At 47.4% G+C, this 23,217-nt stretch overlaps 1 protein-coding gene across 1 annotated transcript in view; it reads right to left on the reverse strand.

Moving 5' to 3' along the window:
• LOC119395344 (putative phospholipase B-like 2) overlaps window positions 1-22,963 on the reverse strand; it is a 157,662-nt gene extending 134,699 nt beyond the window's left edge. Inside the window, exons 1-2 of the mRNA XM_049417353.1 lie at window positions 22,710-22,963; window positions 1,219-1,437 (exon numbers count right to left, since the gene is read on the reverse strand). Of these exons, the coding sequence (XP_049273310.1) occupies window positions 1,219-1,437; window positions 22,710-22,963 (473 nt within the window). The remainder of the gene's footprint in view (window positions 1-1,218; window positions 1,438-22,709) is intronic.
• Between the last annotated feature and the right edge of the window lie 254 nt (window positions 22,964-23,217).

Consider the following 23,217-nt stretch of genomic DNA (forward strand, 5'->3'; position numbering starts at 1 on the left):
TACTACATGACATCGCTTACCACCTAAAAATGTTAGCTATGGCTCTTACATCAATGCCAGAAGTAACACTTACGTTTTTACTAGAAAAGGAGCACATGAAAAGCCTTGTAAGTGAGAAACTTAGTATTCCTAAGCAGCCCGCATCGTCTTCTGCAGCAAATCACCAAGATTATATAAATGGTAAACTTCTGACCTCGTAAACATGTTGCTTCTAAATAGCGCCAGCCCTTTACAGAAGTTTACATTATGAATACCTGTAGATGCTCCAAAACAACTTAATGTGAGTTGTACTTTCCATAAAAATATAGAAAAAAAAACTCCGGCGTTACAGCTCATAGAAAATGGCACAGACCCCTGAACGTTGAGAAACCGCGTAGTGCCGGCTCGCGAGTTATGCGACGACAGCGGAGCGCGTGCAGTATTTGAAACCTTGTTCTGGAAATGTCGGACTACAAGTTGCCCGTGTAGTCTGTGAAAGTGCTCTATGGCAGGCTGCTAGTCAAGAGATCAGCGTGTTACACGCCCTGCAGTCTTGCAAGATACTTCAATATGTACTACTCATTGCTAAGCAATTTATGCAAAGCAAAGTTTCCTTAGAGTAGGCCTTCAAGAGCCTCTAGGCACGTGAGGCCGACATTTTTGAACCTATACACATGTCGTGGCTAGAACACATTTATGGTCAGAGGTGTTCTCGTGTGATAGCTAAAATAATCAGCGGTTTCAAAAGTTTTTGCTTTAAGAAGCGGGCACTATAAGAAAGATAAGTGTAGTCTTAATGACAAGTAACGTTTCTAGATTACCAAACAAGCCTGTTTTTTAAGCAGCAAAAGGCGCAAAAGAACCGACCGATGAAGCTCACTCACAGTCCATCGTAATATAGGTTACGCAACAAATTTTTACATTCTTCTTCAGAACATACCTATACTTTTTTCGGTAAAGACGAACTGCATTGTATATGAAAAGACCCTTAAAATAGCCTAAAAAGTTGCACAACAATTTAGTAAGCAGGTGTGGCTTGAATACAAAAAGTTACATTGAAATACTTGAGGTGCCAGCAGAGGTTAAAAAAAAAGACAAAGACTTCATTTGTGCGTCCAAGAGAAAACCCAGTAACCCCGAAATAAAGGAAAGTTATTGTTTGACGCAACAGTTTGGCGGGATAAACTGATTAAGTGATTACTAATTGTGTACCTTTAAGAAACCATCCAATCCGCTTACCCGCTTTCAAAAATGTCATCCTGAAAACTCGCCCAGGCCACGGCTCCATGCCCTGATGCCATCGAGGAATCCACGTGCGGCGGCTTGCCGTCCTGGATTACCAGCTTGTGTGACCCGGGCATCACCGTCGCCCACGCCCAACGCGTGGGCCCGGCATCAGCCAGGGCTGCCAGCAGAGCAGCCACCCATATAATGAGACACCATCGGCACATGGCAAGCCTGCAACGGTGGAGCTCGTTTAAACAGGCGCCATCCTTTGTTTTTTCTTCCGCTGCGCGCTAGTTACAAGGATCTGTTATGCCATGAGATATTGTGCGAAAAGTTGCCTAAAGTGAGGCCATAAAGGAGCCCTCGCTTAAAATATAGTTCTGACAAGGAGGTGTATGCTCTGGTTGGTGAGCAATGAGAGAGAAAAACGAAGGGGAAAGGCATGAAGGTTTACTAAGCTTTGGCTAGGTTGACTACCCTACACGCGGGGTGGGGGAAAAGCAGCTTCTCGACCCGTTGCAAGACAGTGGTTATGCGATGCGCAGCGCGAAAAATCTGTTGTTGTTTTTGAGGAACACGCGATTTAACGAAAGTTTGTGAATGACTCTTTTGTGTATATATGTGTGTCTGTGACTGTACGTACTATTTGTGCGTATAGGTGATAATTTTATATATCATAGTCATCACCCGACACCTAGAGTAGCAAGCCAGGCGATCAACCAAGCTAACATCTCCGGGAATTCCATTAAAATTTATTATCTCTCTTTCTGTTATGTATATGAAGAGCTCTTTATACAAAATGCCCAGGCTGGAGCGGGTCTTGCCCGTTTCGTGACCTGGATGCAGCGCATAAAGACCCTCTCAGATGCCAAAAGTGATTTGTAGCATAAGCTCTCCGTGTGCTTTGGCTGCATCCAGATTAAGAAACGAGTACGGAAGTCGGGGAAATTATCGAAGTGCCAAGTTGTATGCAAAACGTGGTGCTGTCTTATGCGCTCTATTTCGCTTTCAATCTCCCCCATCCTGTTCCCATGTATAGGGTAGGTAACCGGATGTCCTGAACAGGTTACCTTTAAAACGCGCGAAAACACCACAACAGACAGGAAGGAAGAAGACAGGACGACGCTTCCTGTCTCCTTCCTTCCTCTCTGTTGTGGTTTTTTCGCGCTTTTTAAAGATGAACTTCAACCAACTCGCCCAACTATCCCTGTCAATTAAACTGGTTAGCCTCCCTGCTTTTCCTACCCTACTATTTCTTTTTCTTTTTGTAGCAGGAGATGCCCGCGTGTGTCTATAGCTGGGGAGGCCCGGGCGTCCGTGGCAAAATAAAAAGGCGGCAAACGTCTCAACGTGCAACCTGGCACGCGGAAATTTTCGAGGGTGTTCTAATCACCATGTCGACGTATGTGTCTGTGGCGTAACAATTCCAGTATTAGGCTTCTGAGTGAGAGGTGTTTTGTAGGGGCGTGCGAATATTCGAAAATTTCGAATAACAAGCCGAATAGCGTTTTGTTCGATTCAGTACTGGAATCGCATGGTGCATATTAGAAATGCCAAATATTTCTCGAATATTTTTTTAATAATAATCATCGATGAAAAAAACCTCAAAGAAACGAAACGTTGGGACAGAGTGGGGTAGCGTGTCTTGTTGTAATAATCGAATTAGCAAGATGAATGTAGCCCAATGTTTTACGGGACTATTGGTGCTATATTGATTACTGGATCAATGCATTTTTCCTTAAAACTCCGGTGTCGCCGAAGCGACATAGTGATCAATATTGTTTAATGTTAAGGTCAAAGCCTCAGATGCATCATCCAACGCGAAAAGAGACCGTCGGCGTCGGCGTCGGTGGCGTTGGCGTCCGGAGGCGTCCCGCGGCATCGGCGTCAACACGAGTGATGCAGAAAACATCATCACGTGGTGAGTCACAGATCGCCGAAATTTGTGACGTCATTATGAGGTAATCGCGTCGTCTCTATGACGCCGAATAATCTGATGTCATATGGTGACGCAATCACGTGACATTCTCGCTTGGTCACAGATGCAAGAGGCAGCGCAAAACCAGGTGAGCTGCGGAAATCTTGCATTGCCTCCGATCCTGGAGGCACTGGAACACCACGTGAGGTGCAGATATATCTTGAAGAGCAAGGGAGAGTTTCAATACATCGACTCAGAATGAAAAGAAGATGGCTTTCGCCTTCGAGTCATATTAGGTGAATGCAATAGGGACCCTGTGAGTTTTTTTGTTATATACCGATTTTCATTTAAAAACTGTTGCGAAAGTGCCACTTTCAATGCTGTAGTCACTCCTGTATTTCAATCTACATGCAATTACAAAATATTTGTGAGGCTCTAGTTGTTGCTGTATATGAGCTTGCCTTAGTTGACAAAACTGTGGTTCTTTTTCGGATAAAAGTAACACCAATGTTCCTTTGTTAAAGCTCGCGAATATTTGTTTCAAATCAAATGTTGTGGAATTTTTCGGCTGTTTCGGAAACGGTTACATACTATTCCAGGGCTGCTTTGGGAATGATTGCCTTAATATTCGAAATCTATTTGAATAGTTTACGATTCGTACTCGTATTCGATTCGGTATCCCCGAATGCTTGCCAGGCAATCCGTCGCTGTTCTTTAAGCGAAGAATGCAGAATCATTGCATATTACCATCTTTAATATATCGGGCTGAAACCTGACGAATAGCAAAGAAACTCGAGAAAGCGTTTAGGATCACGCCGCCCAAGGTAGGCTAAATTTTAGATCATTGCAAAAGGGCTTCGTCCTCCAGAAGACACAAAGCAGACTGACAATGATGACGATATTAAGCATCGAGGAGGCAGGACCACCGAATCTGTAGGCAAATGAACATTTTTGTTGGCTGAACGCGGCCAATCTGTGATATACAATGTACGACCAGTAGCGGCACTTTTCAAACAGAATATGTATACGTCCGAGACGCAATACAGTGTGGAACAGTAACCGTATTCGAGCTTGTTCGGAGCGTCAATGCAAAATGACAGCGCTTGAGCTGTTCTTACGAAAGCAAGAAAGTTCAAGAAATTACATAAAGACGGCGCGGCGAGAAACTACATAAATATAATAGTTATTTAAAATCATAAAATAATATTTAAAAAATATTTATATAATTAGGTAATTATTTTTGTTTTTATGTGGACGCTTACGTCAACTTTAGCAACAACGTGGCCACTACATTGTTGCGCCACATGTGATACCTTAGGCCACTTCTGTCATATCGCCAACAGTGATGCACTCTGGATCGCCAAAGGTGCATCTACGGCACCTCCGTGCAGCCCACATTCACCTGAGCCTTTCTTCAGCCCCACATCTCTGATCCCATGGATCACTTCGCCAGTACTTAGTGGTCTTAGTGTACGAAGCAAACGCATTCGTTGATGTGTAAGGTACTGCCTATGTTGTGCGTGAGGGCAACTTTAGCAATAAAAATAATGCAAGTCTGTTCTAGATGGGGCAGTCAGAACCAGCAAAGCTTCTTATAGTCCCTGCCTCGCGAGATGTGTTGCTTGTCTTAACGTTATAAATTTTTATATAGAGCTAGGTGAATATGGGCACGTCGGAGCATACTTCTTATAAAGGAATATACAAGATTACATATACACAAAACAACGCAGGGCAAGGCTTGTTTTTTTGCCCTCATTAATAATCAAAGCATAGTAAAAGATAGTACAAGGCATCGGCATGAGTTCCAGCACTAGTAATGTTGTGTATTCTAGTACCATGCATACTAGTACAAGGTTGATTTCGCATGGTCTTAAATTTTTTTCATCAGAAAGGCAGCACACAAACGCATTAGATGCGGGCAAGATATAGCGCGCATCCTGGTGACTTCTAATTGCTCGTCTGTGACATTTTTCCGCTGTGAACAAGACGTAAGCAGTGCGAACCGAGACAACATTTAAGCTTCACACATATGCTGTTTTTGACATCATGACTAGGACGGAGACTCGAAAGCGCGTGGACTTTACGAAATGCTTAATACCGCACGCTAGTCGTGCTGTTTCTATCAGTTGGTCGTGCAGCCAACAGCTAACCATAATCTTCTGATGAACAAAACCCTAAGCGAAGGCCTGTTATAACATGAAAAAAAAAAACGTTGGTTAAACGGCTGAACCAAATGCAGAACTGTATTCGGTTGCGTATGCAAGCACATATGCTAGAGTTAGAACAAATCAGGCCCTCAAACGCAAAACTTTGGCACCATTATGAAAAATGCAATGGTAGAAAAAGTGAAGACGTACTGGCCGTACTGCGGAAGTACAGTGTCCCATTGTATTTGTTTCAGTTTTTCGTAGGAATACTTAATGAATTTGCTTTTAGACTCCACGTTGCCACGCACAGCTTTAAAGAACCCTTTAAAGGGCTCTTTAACGTTGCATGACAACGCACAGAGCACGGACCTCTAGCACTTCGCCTTCATAAAAATGAGACCACCGCGGACGGCATCGAATAAGAAAGGTAGTGTCCAAGGTGCTAAAATGCCGGTACACGACTTCCGAGAAGTGCAGTTGCTATTACCATAAAAATGCTGCATTTATCACTGTAAATTTATTTTCCAATGAAAGTGACTTGCCTTGTTCCTAATGGCGATCAGATCCAAGCACCTTGGAGAAGTTGGGAGCTGCTGGGAATTAGTGTTTTTAAAGCCCCTATTGAGCTCAAGTGCGAGTAAGCACTTTCGGTCTCTTAGCCGGTTTCTGTATACACTTCTTGTTCTTAAGGTGGGGGACAAATCCCAAGTGGTAGTGACGGCGTCCGTCGAACGTTGCTTCACCTCAACTGTATAGTGACCCGTATTTTGCTCACCTTGAGTGCTTTTATTGCGTTTTAAACTAGCGCATACGCACACACGCACACACACTCTCTCTCTCTCCTTCACATCCTCCAGCTTTTTTGCTTTTATTCATACGCGTACTTTCCTCCCGCGTTTGCAACAAAACACAAACGCTGCGCTTTTCGTGGGGCTAAGTACCTTTATCCCATACGCGTGGCGAAAAAAGGCTGCCTTTTTATAATTTCATGATTGCTTTTTAATGTTTTTGTTTTGGACACTACAAAAACGGCGACAAATTTTCAAAGAACGAGCTCAGTAACGAGAAAGCGTCGGTGTGGCGGCCGACGACCGTGCGTATAATTGCAGTGAAATGCACGTGGCCAAATATATCAAACTGCTGGCGAGTGCATACGCTACAGCGAACGAACGGTGAATGCGATTTCCGCGTTTCCGGGCACTAGAATGGACGCTTAGATCTGCCAGTATTGGTGGGCGTACACTCCGTCTGTAGATTTATGTGTACGTGCGTGCCCAATTTCTCGGTGCCTACGTTCACTTGGCTTTGAATGGAAGCGTGACAGAGAGATAGGGAATCCCTATCAGCTACATTGCAGTGGTACTCTTCTCAGAAGGGGTGAGCCATGATTGTCCACGAGGATATGCACTTGGCAGCAACAGCAGCGACAAAAAGAACCACAACGGCGACGACGACGGCAAAAGCAATAAAGACGAAAATGATGACAACGATAACGACACCAACGACAGTGTCCAGAAAAAATAACTGCAAAGCCATTGCACTGTATCACAATGATTTCCATTGTACTCTCGCAGCTGTTTCCAATTTACCCTATCTTATGCGAACTCATTTCGTTTAATGCTACAAGGAAGGAAGGAAACAGAAAAAAGGAGAAGGCAGGGAGGTTAACCAGAAACACTTCCGGTTGGCTACCCTACACTGGGGGGTCGGGGAAGGGGAATAGAAAGACGAGAAATAGAAGGGAGGAAAGAGAAAAAAAATAGAGAGAGAGAGAGAAGAGATGCAATGCATTCACTACAGCGTGCGGGATTGCACCACAAGTCAGAGGCGTTCGCATAAGCCCGTCGTTCTCAAAAAACACAAGAGTGCTTTCACTGCCTTGTGGGCCGCCGTGAGATGTGGACGGTGCTGTAGTAGCACCTGCACGGAAATTGGCCTATTAATGCTACAAACTCCTTAATAATCTCGTAGCGACACCTAATCCAATGCCTTCCTTGGCTGCATGTTCCATCCCTTGGTGCGCATTCGTTGTTCTAGATGAGCATCGGTTATCGGTCCTACACATTACGAGGCCCGCCGAGGCCCATTCTGTTTTTCGTAATGCCTACGGAGATATGGCTACCCCTGCTTCTTCTGTGAACCACTCTGCTTTATACCTGGCTTTTAATGCTGCGCATATTGTTTTCCCTTCCATCGAATGCTGCATGATCCTTAACTTCTCGAGTTTCCTTCTTATCCTCCAAGTTGCTACGCCGTATTTTAGTTCTTATAATGCAAGGGCTGAGCACTTTCCCTTTAGGGACAATGTCAAGTTGGCGGTCGTGATTTGGGAATGCCTGATCTATGCGCACAATACAAAACGGTATACATATTGTCCAGTCAACAATGTATCAACCTCACTACATTACACGATGAAAATTCAGTCGAAGCATTCTTTAAAATTATATATGAAATGACCGGCTGAGTTTAAACAAATTTCAAATGCAAAAGTCGTGATGGTTTCTCGTTTCTTTTAACAACCTACGCACCTACGGCCGTAATGCCGTTAATGCATACGTTTTTGTAAGAGGTGCCATCTCGACATTTCCGACGGGATCCTCATGAACTGTAGTAGGATTGATAGGCGGGCGAGTTTGGAACTTATCCATCTTTGCGCAGCGCACGAAATTGACAAGGACACAAGAGAAGAGGACGGGACAAGCGCTTGTCCCGTCCTCTTCTCTTGTGTCCTTGTCAATTTCGTGCGCTGCGCAAAGATGGATAAGTCCTCATGAACCTTGGCCAATAGTTTGAAATACAATTTTCAAATTTGGCCAATGTTCTGAAATAAAGTTTCTGCCGGAAAATAACCTGAACTGAGGTCCTTCCTTGCGGACAAATACACTTGTTCCTTTCTTGATTTTGCTTTTGAAAGCTCCGACAACTGTTACTCATGAAGTGACTGTGTCCACTAGGAGCATCATAAGTCGCAGCGAGATTTACGAAACTCTGCCGTTGGAACTGCGCACATATTCCATCCCGTACGAACGTTTTTGCAAATAATTTACAGCCACAGAAGGTTGCAGCATCTAAAGAATTTCTATTTGTCTAAGCATCACAAACGGGTCCGTGTTCATACGATGATGCACAAGCACTATAAACAACACATTTATATTGGACCATGCGTGGAAACCGGTTGCGACATGCTGTGCTCACCAGTATACCCTTGTTCACGATCATAGCCTTGATGTGACACGAAAAGGCCCCAAAATATTTGGTGATTAATATGCAAGTGATGCAGATGTGTTCTGACCTAGCTTTTTGTTGGCCGTCCGTGAAACGGCCTTCCGTGGTCATCGACACTATGTATTTGAAGGCTCGCTCCTTGTAGGCCTTTTAACGCGGATACAAAACTTCAGCAAGTGTATCTTTGTTAGTGCAATTCTCATATTCGCCGATTGACTGTCAATGTAGAAATGAACCAACAACATGTATGTTCCTGTGTTCTGTCCAAGCATGGTGCTAATGATAAAGTGAACTCCCTGAATGAACAGAATGATGCTGTAGTAGGGAGGCTGAGTTGAGCATTAAAATGAATGCACTCATCCGCAAATACCAGACAAGGCTGGAAATACCTGCATAAAATGGTAACACTGAAATATTTCGAAAACGAGAATAACTAATAAGCAGTTATTCAAAACCAATTGACTACGCTAGTGTTACGTTATTTTATTTACTCTTTAGGTATCTAAGAAACTGCATTAGAGTTCTCGTTTTCGTGCCCTCACTACGGCCACGTGCAAGGTCTCTGGCGTCCGTGTTCTCTTCTTTACGGCATGGAGAGGGGACATCATTATCACTGCATGGTTGGCTATCTGCAATGAACACAGAGAAAGTAGATTACGAAAAAAATTTATCCAAATCGTTCAGTGCACTCTACCCGTTGAACAGCCCGGTGGTGGAGGTGCAGAAGTCATTTCACGTGGGCACTCTACTCCTTGGTCAGATCAGAAAAATTGAAATAAATTGGCGACAGCTTTTGCATTAACACAAGTTGATAAATGTAGTACATTTCAATATGTGAACAATACTAAGCGTCAATTGCTTATGATACTTCAGAATCAGCGAACTCACTGCAGCACCAACCACTTATGACTGGTATGGCCACTGACTGTTATGCTCAGTAAGCAATAAAAGGAAGCTAAAATGACCTTTAACGCACAAACGAACACCGAGTTAAATGACGAAAACCACTTGGTACATATGAAATCAGGCATTTATATGATTGTATGCCTCGCAAAAAAAACACCCTACCGAAATGGTTGCTCATATTCTCATTGACATGCATTTGCTTAGGACATGTCCCATACATTCGGATATCAAGCAGGCGCACCAAACGCTAATCTCGTGGGAGCGTTCAAGTCAATCTTTCCTAAGTTTTGGCAATACCGGGACATTTTAGGTCAAACAGATCCCGAAGCATTAATTGGAGACTCTGAGACATTACATGCAAGACCCACGTAGATGTGGTGAAGTCAACATTTGATCAGATAAAGGAGGGCTGCAAAGGCTCTGCACAGTGGAACCGCGATGGCGACGCATTAAATACTTCAACTCGGCCGCTCTTGGTAACCTCCCCAAATTACGCTAGTACGCACGGTTCATTAATAAATGCTATAGAACTTATCTGAGACGTACTTCTACATAAGCATTGTGGCATACCCAATATTGTGCACTAGAGCTACACTGGCATAAGCGGGAAAGATGCAAGCCTGGTAACTCTTGGTTACCATGCAGCCATACGGGAAAAAGAAAATCGCACAAGTACTACAAAACCGAGTGTTGGCTGTGAGGAAGCCTTTTGGAACATATATTGTCACAGGCGTCTTTGTGAACATACTTGTTTAAACAAAAAACCTTAAAAATGAGTAGGTTTGCGCCTTGACACATCCATGATTTATTGGAGGTGAATGATCATTTGCGTGGTGTCGTAATTTATACACAGTAAACAATGCTAAACAAGTCGTCACACAAGGCAAAAGAACCGACAAGCTGGCAAAAAATTCAACGTTGATCCCTAATTTCCAATGTAAATTGACAGTAGTAAGCGTGGCCGTTAAATTTGTTTTTTAACCCTGTAAAAGGCAAACATGAGCATGTTCATGCGCACACGATCAGTGCCGTCGCTTCGCTATGCGGTTTCACCATAACGATGCACCGTTGTGGAAGTGGCGAGCGCATACGTTCGTCTTCCGGCATTCGGGCCAATGCACGCAAACACGCGCAGAAGGCCAACCGGAAACGCACGTGTTTATACAGTCCAATAACAGTCGTTGCTGGGCTATTCGGTGAATTACTAGTTACAGACATGCGGCGCAGCGGCAGACGAGGTTAACAAGGGTGCGCCTGCCCCTTGAACTTTGGTCTATCGTTTTTTGCTGCGACGACATTCTGTAGAATCCAGCTTCCGTCTTGAGAAGCCAGGTAGAAGGGCTTCCTGGCCAGAACTAGGGGAATGATGGTGATTTCAAGATGCTGTGCAGCAGTTTCTTTGGTCGGATCACCATTGCAATAAGCGGGCCAGCGGCTGGTTGACTCGGCGCGTGGTCAGTGGGTGTCCGGTGAAGATTTATGGGGTGTGACGATCCATTGTACGGTATCAACGTAGCCGGGGGGGGCAGCGGGCCCGGCCCTCCCCCTGATATTTTGATGACACATGGTGTTTTATCGAAAATAAATCATGAAAATAGGCGTTTTTCTCAAATAGTCGAGGCTTTCAGCAAGTGGGCCCCTCCCCCGAAAAAGATTCCTGGCTACGGGCCTGGTACCACCACTTGGTGGAGGCTGGAGAAAAAAAATCTGCCGCGTTGTCGAAGAATAACCCACTGATTTATTTCTTTGAGAGCTCACACGCTCGGTATTCTCGCGTAGCTCGCCGCTCTTCATCGTCTTCGGTGCGTCAGCACCCTCATAGTAACTCTACAGCTTTCATTGTGTTGCACCGTCTAGCGATATGGAGGCCTCATGAACAAATATGGAATTTTTCGTGCGCATTAACATGCCAACGGTTAGCCATTCATATCATCTGCAGCGAACTGCACTCAAACACAACGAAAACGGGCATACTGTCACATTCAGGCCTCGCAATCACTCAAGAGCTGCCGCTTGAAAAGATCGAAGGGAGTTCGCCCATTCACTCAGCCGGCAGTTTTGACGTGCCGCACGAAGTTGTGGTTCAGGAACTCGCTCGCAATTGCGCGAAAGAGGTGTTCAGCTCTGAGTTCTTCTGTGGGTTCTTGTATATTGCAAATGCTTCTGCTTTCTCTTCTTAGGCTGCTCTCTATTTATCGCTCGCCAGGCTGAGTAGCCAATAACGCGTAGTGCCCTCGATAACGAGGTCGCGGCGCAGGTCGCACGGGATGGTTAAGCGCACAGCGCAACATGGAACATAGCAGAGACGCGGCGTCATGGGCCACGCGTCGGGTTAGTTGCCATGCGCGTTTTGTCATTAGTAGTCGAAGGGCTGATTCTTCACAAATAGCGTAAAGCAAAATGCAGACCACAAACATGAACGCCTTGTACAGCTCAGCAGAAACCGCGACGTGTCCGGACGCAGTTTCTTGTGACGTGAACATCAGCAGAAAGTTCGTCCGTGGACTTTGTGGACTTATAGTAAAGAAGCCGGGCTTTGTGCCGGCTTATTTCCAACAAGACCACAACGCGCATTTCAATTTCTTCTGCGCGAGGCTTCCCTCGCCGCCGGAGACACTCGTCAAGGCTCCGGAGTCAAAAGCAGCGAGAGACGGAAGGTTGGTTGGTTCGTTTTTGGGGTTTAACATCTGGAAGCGACTCAGGCCGTGGCAGTCGCCTTGGGGTTTCTTATAGAGGTGTTTGTTGAACTAAGCATAGTTCTGAATCCCCTGATCGTTAACATGGTTATAATCCACGTAGAGTACCGATTCGTGAAGAGAGCTTCAAGCGTTTTCGTCGCCCTATTCTAAATTCCCTTCGTGAGATGTATATTGCATTGAGCTCCATGTAAGCAGATCTGTCTATTACTCCTAAAGTATGTTACGTGCCCCTTCTCGTGCATTAATGCAATATTGGCGCTTTTAAATCCGAATGCATTTCTTAGTCGGCCTATGTAAGGCATCGGGCGTTGTCCGCGCGCCGGCTGGTGCTATCTCTCCGCTCTCACTCCCTCTCCCATAGCAACAGCTGCTGGCGCGCGCGCTTATCCTCGCCCCTATCAACCGGGGCATGTGGTGCGAGAGAGTGTAGGAGAGGGTAGGTGCAGTGCTTTTCCGCTCCTTCTCTCGCCGTTCGCTCTCTCTCCCCCCTGCGCCCCACTCTCCCGTCCGCTCGCGCCTCACTCTCGACCGTTCGCTGGCTGGGCGCCTCTCAAGAAGAAGAACAAAACTTTATTTGCGAAGACTTCGTTGCCTCGAAAACAAGTGGTCGGGCCCCTATTCCAAGGCACCGCTGGCCCTGGCCATCCTTTCGGCCCTCCGGACCAGCCTGAGCTGGTCCCCGAGGGCAGGGCTGGACAGCAATGCCTCCCACCTCAATCTGGTGTTATCCACCTCTTGCTCTTCGGTATGAGCCGTGCATTCCCATGTGATGTGGTAGAGCGTCGGTGTGCTCCCACACCATGGGCATATGTCTTTGTATGCTGTGGGGTAGTACACATGTAATCTATGAATGTTTGTATATATGTCCGTTAGGAGCCTACGTAACGCCGCAGAATCCATGGCTGAAAGGTTCTTGTGCGGTGCTGGGTAGAGCCTCCTCAAATCCCTGTAATATTGCAGGACCGCTTTGTAACTAGGTTCGATGGGTGTCGGGTCCTCCACGATGTTGCTATCGGCAGCTCGGTAATTAGTGAAACCTCGAGCCGCCTCATCTGCATAGAGGTTCCCAGTAACACCCTCGTGTCCCGGGGCCCAAGTTAAGAACATCCGGAAATGTGTGCTCGACACGCCGCTGTGAAACGCCAACGCCGAGCCGAGAACGCTGGCGCCCCACTCTCCCGTACGCTCGCGCCTCACTCTCGACCGTTCGCTGACTGGGCGCCTCTCAAGGTGATGGCAGAAGTCGGTGAAGGCGAATGTCTGACGGCAACGGTACGGAGTCTTTGTGGTGACCGTGTAGCTCGCGCCAACCTCGCTCGTGACGCCGTTGCCGTGCAACTGGACGCGGCTATGGAAAGTGTGTGTGCGCGCTCCAAAGTATCCGCCCCGTCGACTTGGTTGGTGACTTTAACGTGGACGTGAGAAAGAAGAGCGGCCAGTGGTTGGTGGAGTACATGCGGACAAAGTACTCTATGCAGTGTGCCTCCGCCGAGTCCGACAAGTGTCCGACTACCATTGACGGAAGTTGCATTGATCTCGCCTTTACCCGAAACTGCGACGTGCGCATGCTTCTCAAAGACCCTTTGACGGTACACTTTAGCGACCACAAGGCTGAGATTATGGCCGTCAGGTACAATGACAACACAAACAGGTGCTGATGAATGTGTAAATAAATGGTTACGGTACAAATCCTTGTCTCGTCATTAATTTACGCCATTAAAATTACTACGCCGTGTACTCTCGGCGCAAGAAATGCATCCGCATTTTCTCACGATTCCCTTCGGGGAGGTGGGGGCATTTTTTTATCTGACTGGTGCCGTTTCAGCATTAAAGCATTTTGTACAGAGCGTCCCTCCCTGCTTGAATATAATATATCCCCCATCCACTGACCAAATAGGCACCTACACCATCTTCTCAGGGAGCTTTTCAGCTGAACATGTCTTGTAGGGCCCTTCTAATATTGATAGTTCAGATCCGCATGGAACTACAATATCATTTTCGGCCTTGACTGCACTCTATGTTAGATGACTGAATTATGAATTGTACCTTTAAGAATGAAAGTCTTCTGCCACTTCCAGCATATGATTCAAAGTGCCTATAACGTTTATTATTGTAACAATGACAATGGTTCTCAATAACATTCCTCTATATTTAATTGCACGCTATTTCGCCCATCCATTTAGCAGCTTTAATGCTGCCGCCTTTTTTACTGGTGCCTCTATCTGACGTCGGCATCAACAGTTAAGCAGACTTTGTTTGATCTCTTGATGTATTCACTCTATCTGATGCCATTTCCGTATTAGATTTTTCGTGATTTCGGAGAGTTTGCCCACTTCTTGCCTTGGTGGTTTACCTCAGAGTTAGATTGCTGCTGCAGAGATCAGTCTATAGTTACGGTTTTGTTTATACCCCACCTGTCATATTCATCTTCGTGTTTGAAAGCATTGCATTTGTTCAAGTGGACAATCCTAAAGTGATCTGCTACCCTGACAGCATTTTGGTCGGCCCGTTTTAAATGTGCAGCATTTCTTGTCAAACTTCAGTCACCTTGAGCGTATCTATCTATCTATCTATCTATCTATCTATCTATCTATCTATCTATCTATCTATCTATCTATCTATCTATCTATCTATCTATCTATCTATCTATCTATCTATCTATCTATCTATCTATCTATCTATCTATCTATCTATCTATCCCCCTTCCTCTGGGTGCTCTGGTGGTCGTCTCCTTAATTTGCATGGGATCACATGGGTGTATAACGAACATGGTTGACAGGTCACGGCATGATAACGTGACATAGCTGTCCCGTAATTCTTGAAACCATTTCCCACCGTCACGTATATCCGGATGCCACGGCCCGTGGTATGCGGGAATGCGCGCCACGTGGCCCTGGAGCAACGGAAACAGACTTTTAAAATTTAATGTGTAATAATAATTGCATAGACGTACCAAAATATTGGTATGAGTCACACCGGAGTGGTGGATTTCGGGTTAATTTCGTCCACTTTTGTCCTATAACGTGTACCTAAATGTAAACACACGGGTATTCTTTGCATTTCGCGTTCATCGATTTGCGACTGCTGTGGCCGGGAGTCGAATCCGCTCCCTCGAGCTTTGCCAGCGCGACACGTGATGTGCTGAGCTACCAGCGCGGATATTTTTAAAATAATCTTCGACTGGCTTAAAGAAGAGAAAGGTATACCTTTAGCTATAGATGGCGTTTTAATTTAGCAGACAAACGCTGAAAAACTTGCTGCAGTGACACTGAGCCAGCAGCCACGCGGTAAAGATCGTATATGCTTAGGAAGAAGATGCTAATTATATTGCTACGAAGCGCTACCGAAGATGAAGAGGGAGACGTCATGAAAGAGGACGACGTTCCCTGATGACGCGCGGACTTGGCTCCATCTTGTATGCCTGGCTTTTTCCTCTGTATATACCTTGTAAATATAACCTTCGACGCCTTTTTCACCCCGTAACATTTTGGTGGAGGTGCGGGTTCTCGCAGCTTCAACATTCACGACGCTTCTCCGCAGCGGACGCTCCTTGGCTGCCTCTGCGATGCCTGCTCACGAGGAAAATGAGGATGAATCGGAAACCTCAACAACCGCGCCTCGACCAACCACGCCGCAACCAATAGCGCGGCAACCAACCGCTACTAATCGCACCGTCGTCCTCGCACAACCGCATGACCAGGCACATTTTCTGGCACGGACAACACTGACGTCGTGATTGGCTTTACCTCTACGAACGGGTGAACGCACTGTACAACTGGGACCCGACGCTCATGCTGGCCAACATTCTATTTTACCTTGAGGGCACGGCGAAAGTTCGGTTCTGCAACCACGAGCAAGAGATCACGAGTTGGGACGTGTGCAAGCAAAAACTCATTGATCTGTTCGGCAAGCCTATTGGGCGCCGTCGCGCTGCACAGAAAGAACTCGCGTGCCGACTTCAGACCAGCACAGAGTCCTACATCACGTACATTCAAGATGTACTCGCGCTCTGCAGCAAAGTTGAAGACAGGATGGCCGAGGCTGAAAAGGTCGCGCATATCCTCAAAGGAATCGCGAATGATGCGTTCACTCTCCTGGTTTTCCGCAACTCGTCGACAGTGGACGACGTCAATAATGAATGCCGACGCTTTGAAGAAGCGAAAAGTCGTCGGATTACGCCACATTTTTCACGTCTTCCCAACACGGCTGCGACGTCTACTTGCGAGGACATCCGTCCACCACCTGCTCCTGCTGCAGCTGAGAATCTTGGACGCCTCGTCCCTCGCGAAATTGAAGCTGCATCTCCGGTTCCTGCGCAAGCTCGTGCCCCCGCAGATTCACACAAGATTTCCCTCATCCAGACCGTTGTACGCGAGGAGCTCGCCAACGCAGGAATCCAGACGCTCTGCCCAATTAACAGACCCGACTACCGTCCACCAGCCCCACCTGATCTGCCCCGAAACTCGTACGCCCGTCCTCGTTACCGGAACTCGGCGCAATGGCGAACCTCCGATGACAGGCCAATCTGCTTGTGCTGCTGACGCGTCGGCCATATTTCTCGCCACTGTCGCAGTTCCTGGAACTCACAGCCTTGGCCGACCTATTCCAACACCCGATGGTCATCTGGTAGTGCCCGCCTGCCTGCGCCCCTTGAAGACGAAGCCGCTACACCCTCATCGCCCGCAAGACCACAACGCTCCCCTTCGCCGTCCAGTCGCCTGTCCCGCTCTCCTCTGCGTCGTCGCTCACCTTCCTCCTCCTACTTCCACCGCTCCTCTGAAAACTAACGGGTGCAGCTCCTGGAGGTGAGCCTGGCATGACGACCCGACCCGAAATTCCTCTGCTTGCACTACCTGGACACAACAACCTGCTCAAAGTAGATGTCGACGGCGCACCTGTTATAGCACTTATCGACACTGGCGCTCACGTATCGATTATGAACTCGAACCTCCGTGCTCGCCTAAAGAAGGTGCTCACTCCTGCTAGGAGCTGTTTTCCGTGTAGCCGATGGTGCAACTCCAGTTGTCACTGGGATGTGTACTGCACGCGTCACTGTTGCTGGGCGCCATACTTCTGTTTTGTTCTACGTATTGGTGCAGTGCCCTCATGCATGTATCTTAGGACTTGATTTTCTGTCATCCCATTCAGCTCTTATTGACTGTGCCACGGGTGTCGTCGAACTCGCCTTACCCTATGCCGTTGAGCCTTCTGATCCTGTACCGAGCAAGCTGTGCTCTGCCGATTTTGTTCGCGTCCCCTCTCTGGCCGTTACGTACACTGACGTCTCTGCCATCCACCCGCGGCCTACAGAGATTACGTCGTGTCACCCAACGCTACCGTCTGCTGCTCGCAAAATGTCACGTTCCCGAACAACGCCATCCGTATTCACGCCAATGCCGCATGTCCCCCTATCGTCAATTTTGGACTATGCCTTCAGGTGCTGCCCCAGGGTATCTCCCTTGCAACCCTTGCCCCGGCCTGCGACCACCACATTTCCGCTTTAACGGGGGATACACAATTGCCGACCAGTCCTGATTTGGATCCAACTTCATCAGAAAGCATGACGAAAATGATCGCTTCTGACCTCCCGGCCGAACATGCGAACGCCCTTCGTGCCCTTCTCGCGTCGTACCAGGACATCTTTTACCTCAATGACCGGCCACTGGGCCAGACAACCGTTGTGATGCATCGAATCAGCACCGGCGATGCTCCCCCCACCGACTACCCTAACGTGTTTCCCATACTGAGCGCCATGTCATACAGAAAGGAGTCGACAAGATGCTTGCCCGGGACATCATTGAACCTTCTTCAAGCCCCTGGGCTTCCCCTGTCATGCTCGTCAGGAAGAAGGACAACAGCTGGCGCTTCTGTGTCAATTACCGAAATCTCAACAAGGTAACAAAAAAGACATGTACATCTTACCGCGGATAGATGACGCCCTTGACTGTCTCAGTGGTGCGAAGAATTTCTCTTCGATTGACCTTCGTTCCGGGTACTGGCAGATTGCACTTACGACATAGACCGTGAAAAGACCGCATTTGTTACGCCTGATGGCCTTTATCACTTTAAAGTGATGCCGTTCGGGTTATGCAATGCCCCAGCTACCTTTGAACGAATGATGGACGCTCTCCTTCACGGTTTTAAGTGGTCAATCTGCTTATGTTACCTCAATGACGTCATTGTCTTTTCGCCGACTTTTCAGACACACCTCGAGCGTCTCTCGACAATTATTTCTGTGTTCCGCAAGGCAGAACTACAGCTCAACTCGCCGAAATGCCACTTCGGCCGCCGGCAACATACTGTCCTCGGACACCTTGTCGATTCTTCTGGTGTTCGTCCCGATGCAGAAAAAGTTCGCGCAGTCAAGGATTTCCCTGTGCCGACCTGTGCGAACGACGTTCGCAGCTTTGTAGGCCTCTGTTCCTACTTTCGAAGATTTGTGCGCAATTTCGCTGACATTGCGCGCCCCCTCACGCACCTACTCAAGAAGGATGTGGCTTTTGCCTGGGGTCCTGAACAAGCTAGTGCCTTCACAGAACTGACCATGCGCCTCACGTCGCCACCGATTCTCGGCCACTTTGATATGTCCGCTCCAACAGAAGTGCGTACCGACGCCAGCGGCCATGGCATTGGTGCTGTTCTGGCTCAACAACAGCATGGTAGCGACCGTGTCATTGCGTACGCTAGCAGTATTTTGTCACCCGCGGAGCGCAATTATTCGATCGCCGAACGGGAATGCCTCGCGCTCGTCTGGGTGGTGGGCAAATTTCGCCCATATTTGTATGAACGGCCGTTCACCGTTGTCACCGACCACCACGCCTTATGCTGGCTCTCATCGTTAAAGGATCCTACTGGACGGCTGGCTCGGTGGGCCTTACGGCTGCAAGAATAATCATTCACCGTTGTCTATAAGACGGGCCGCCAACAGGAGGACGCAGATTGCTTGCCGCGTCATCCAGTAGACCCCCCAGATCCTCCTGAGAACGGCGAGTCTACATTCGTGTTGGCACTTTCAGCGTTCGCCAACATCGGAGACGAGCAACGACGTGATCCTCACTTGAGAGACATCATTAACCGGCTGAGTGGCCCCACAACTCCTCCATCTCTCCGTATTTTTGTGCTCCAAGATGGCATCTTATATCGTCACAACATGCATCCTGACGGACCTGACCTGCTGCTGGTTATACCCACACATATGCGTCGGACTGTACTCGCACAGTTGCATGACATTCCCTCCGCTGGTCATCTGGGCGTCTCAAGGACCTATGACCGTGTTCGACGTCGCTTCCTTTGGCACGGTATTTACCACTGTGTTCACCATTACGTCGCTTCGTGCAAGCCTTGTCAGCACTGCAAAACGCCAGCCACCCTTCCAGCAGGGCGCCTTCAACCCATCGAGATACCAACCAAACCATTTTACAGGGTTGGTCTGGACCTCCTCAGCCTTTTTCCTCTATCGATCAGTAGAAACAAGTGGATAGCTGTTGCCACAGATTACAGCACTCGGTATGCGATCACACGGGCTATCCCTACCAGTTGAGCAACCGACGTCGCTGAATTTCTCCTCGAAGACGTCATCCTTCGTCACGGCGCTTCTCGACAGCTCATTACAGACCGGGGTCGATACTTTCTATCCAAGGTACTCCAAGACATCCTGCACTCTTGCGCTACAAAACACAAGTTCACCACTGCGTGTCACCCTCAGACCAACGGCCTAACTGAGCGGCTGAACAGAACTATAACAGACATGCTCGCCATGTATGTTTTCTCCAGATCATCGTGACTGGGACGAAGCTCTGGCGTTCGTAACGTTTGCCTACAACACGTCTCGGCATGATTCCGCAGGTTTCTCTCCATTTTTCTCCTCTACGGACGAGAACCTACGCTGCCCTTCGACACGCTCCTTCCTCCCGTTCTTGATAAGGTTGCCCGCCTTTGTCTTAGCACTTCGCAGGAAAACCAACGACGCATCTACGACGCCCGCCACCGCAATATCCACTTCAATCCTGGTGACATGGTCCTGCTTTGGACGCCGTCACGGCGAGTTGGCCTGTGCGGGAAGCAGACGTCTCCGTACTCTGGTCCGTACCGTATCTTGCGCCAAGCCACCGACGTCACGTACAAAGTCAAACCTCTGGACACTACCATAGCGCGACCCCCTGAAATTGTACACGTCACTCGACTCAAGCGGTATCACTCGGACTAATCAAGCACCGAGTCGGTGCCTTCGCCGCCGAGGGTGATGCTACGAAGCGCTACCGAAGATGAAGAGGGAGACGTCATGAAAGAGGACGACGTTCCCTGATTCCGCGCGGACTTGGCTCCATCTTGTATGCCTGGCTTTGTCCTCTTTATATACTTTGTAAATATAACCTTCGACACCTTTTTCTCCCCGTAACAATATCGAGCCGATTTCGTTTAGTGTAATGCTGATTGCCATAGTAGCCGATTGCTCGTTCTGCAATGGAGAGGCCTCGGCACGGGAACCCGGCCTCAGTGATCACCGGAGGTCCGACACCAGCCCTTCAAAGCAGCGACGGGTTTTACAGGCACTGTTTAATTACCTATCAAAAATTGGCCTAGTCGAAAAGCTTTAATGGTTGGCTATTTCACATAGCAAAGCCTTATCTTACCTGACACCCTATCTTCTTTAATCTGTCAATCCCATTCCCCATCCCTACACAGAGTGGCATGCCAGCGGTATACTGACGCCGGCAAAAATATCTGTATTTCTAATAAAGAGCATCTCTCTCTCTGCTCGTTCTGCGTTCTGCTTTCTTCCTAGTTTTGCACTGAAGTCACTAATAACAACGGTGTATTGTGTTCCGACATTTTTTATTGCGAATTGGACATTTTCACAGAAGTATTATATTTACGCGTCGTCATTGCTTTAAGTTGCCCTGTACATTTGTACTACATTCAGCTTATATTTACTGTATAGTTTCATCTAATATGCTACCCGTCGATGATATTGCACAATCCTTCGATGTTATCCGCAATGTCTGTGGATTAGAAACCCCTCCTCATGCTCTCTTTTTTGAGGAAGCCTTCTGTCGGAGAAGACTAGGCCATAATTTGCACTGCATACGCTCCTCCAGCTGACTTAAAATCGATAAGGAACATAATATCCGAGTTAACCATGCTTTTTTACTTCGACACACAACACATGATACAAATAGACGATAAGGGTATCGCTTCGGCGAAAAAGTCATAGCCCGCGAAGCACACCAGTTTCATTTTCATGGGCGTTAGACGAACTCATTCTGCGGAAGCAGCCCTTGCAGTAATGATTTAATTGTTTTGATCTCTTGTTCAAAAACTTATCATGGCTGGACAGGTAATTGAACAGCTTCGATGGGCCAACAATCTTGCGCTCTGCGCAACCAATAATTGGCGCTTTCTTATGGATGAACGTGGCTGCAACAGGCCATACGTTTGCCTCTTATTTTGAGTGGCACCGCTGTGCATTGTTGAGAGTACGCGATATTTAATTTGGGGAAATATTAAAAGGTGGAAAATGTTGAAGTTCTGAGGCAAAAAAAAAAACGTAACACCGTATTAAAATCGCGAGGCCATCAATTCGCTTTCAATTAGTTTAGAGAAAGTGTCTAAAGATGTGCTGCTGGTAAAAGACGGGGTCAGGTTATTCCATTCTTTGATGGCAGTTGGATGGACGAGAACTTGAAGGCATCTGTGTGGAATCTGTAAGAGGGAAGGGTATAAGAGTGTGTCTAGCGCGTAGATCTAGCTGCGGATTGATTTATATAACGGGACTTATATAGAGATGATAGTGCAATAGTCGGTTCATTACTTTAAGCGTGCCAATGTTGCCCGGTTTCTCATGCTTAGTAATCCAGCCCTCTTAAGCAGTTTTGTAGGCGAATCTGTTCCATTTACATTGTTAAAACTGACCCTAAGCGCTTTCGTTTGAACTCCTTCCAGTTTTTCTAGATTTTTTTTTATGTGTACGGGAACCAGGCTGTGTTTGCGTACTCCAGGGTGGCTTTATAAGTGTATTATAGGGCAGTAACTTTGTATCTGGCGGTGCTAGCTGCAATCGTCTTTATATAAACAGCAGTCTTTTTAGTGCAGATGATGTCATGTATGAGTATGAGCGTCCCATCATAGGTAATGTGGCAAATGACACCAATGTATTCATGCTCCTCAACTTTAGACTGAGAAGTTGAAATAATAACATAACTAAAGCTCTTCCGTGAGTTTTCTACTGTGACGCGCCAGCCTGACTGGACGCAACTGGACCAATATGACGTTTGTCACCATATCGTCACCTCCGGTCCTCAGGTCTATTTTTGACCTTGAGTTCTGAGAAACTCAAGCTCGAGCATGCTCGCACTAGGCATCATCCGACCTTCTTCCAGCAACTGGGCGTCGCCACTTCACATGGTGCCTAAGAAGATTGGCGTCCATGTGGCGATTACTGGGCGCTCAATAACATTAGGGTTCATGATCGCTACCTGCTCCCGAATATCAAACACTTCACGGCAGCGCTTCACGGGGCGACGATCTTTTCTAAGATCGATCTTGTTCGCGCCTATTATCAATTGCCAGTCGCGGAGGAAGACACCCCGAAGACCGCTATCACCACACCGTTCGGTCTTTTTGAATGCCTCCGCATGGCCTTCGGCATAAGGAACGCTGGCCAATAGTTCCCGCCTTTCATCGATTCCGTCACCCGAGGCATGCCATTCGTTTCTGCCTACATCGACGACCTCCTTGTCACAAGGCCTTCCGTTGAAGAACATCTTCAACACCTGCGGTTGCTGTGCTCCCGCCTTTCCAACAGAGGAATTGTCATCAACGCTGCCAAACGTGAATTTGGACAACAGGAACTCGAGTTCCATGGACGCGTAGTAGACGCGAACGGCATTCGACCCCTGCCATCCATGATTCGCGTCGTCGAAGGTTTTCCGCGACCGGCTACGATGACCAAGTTTCGTCAATTTCTCGGTTTCGTCAATTTCTATTGACGGTTTATACCCGGTTGTGCACGGTTTGTGGCCCCTCTAGACGATCTCCTAAGTTCCAAACGGAAGCAAGTGCCTCAGTTGACCGGGGAGACTGACCACGCGTTCACAAGTCAAGTATGCCCTCGCCA

The sequence above is a fragment of the Rhipicephalus sanguineus genome, chromosome 1, assembly GCF_013339695.2.
Source record: "Rhipicephalus sanguineus isolate Rsan-2018 chromosome 1, BIME_Rsan_1.4, whole genome shotgun sequence".
NCBI lineage: Eukaryota > Metazoa > Arthropoda > Arachnida > Ixodida > Ixodidae > Rhipicephalus > Rhipicephalus sanguineus.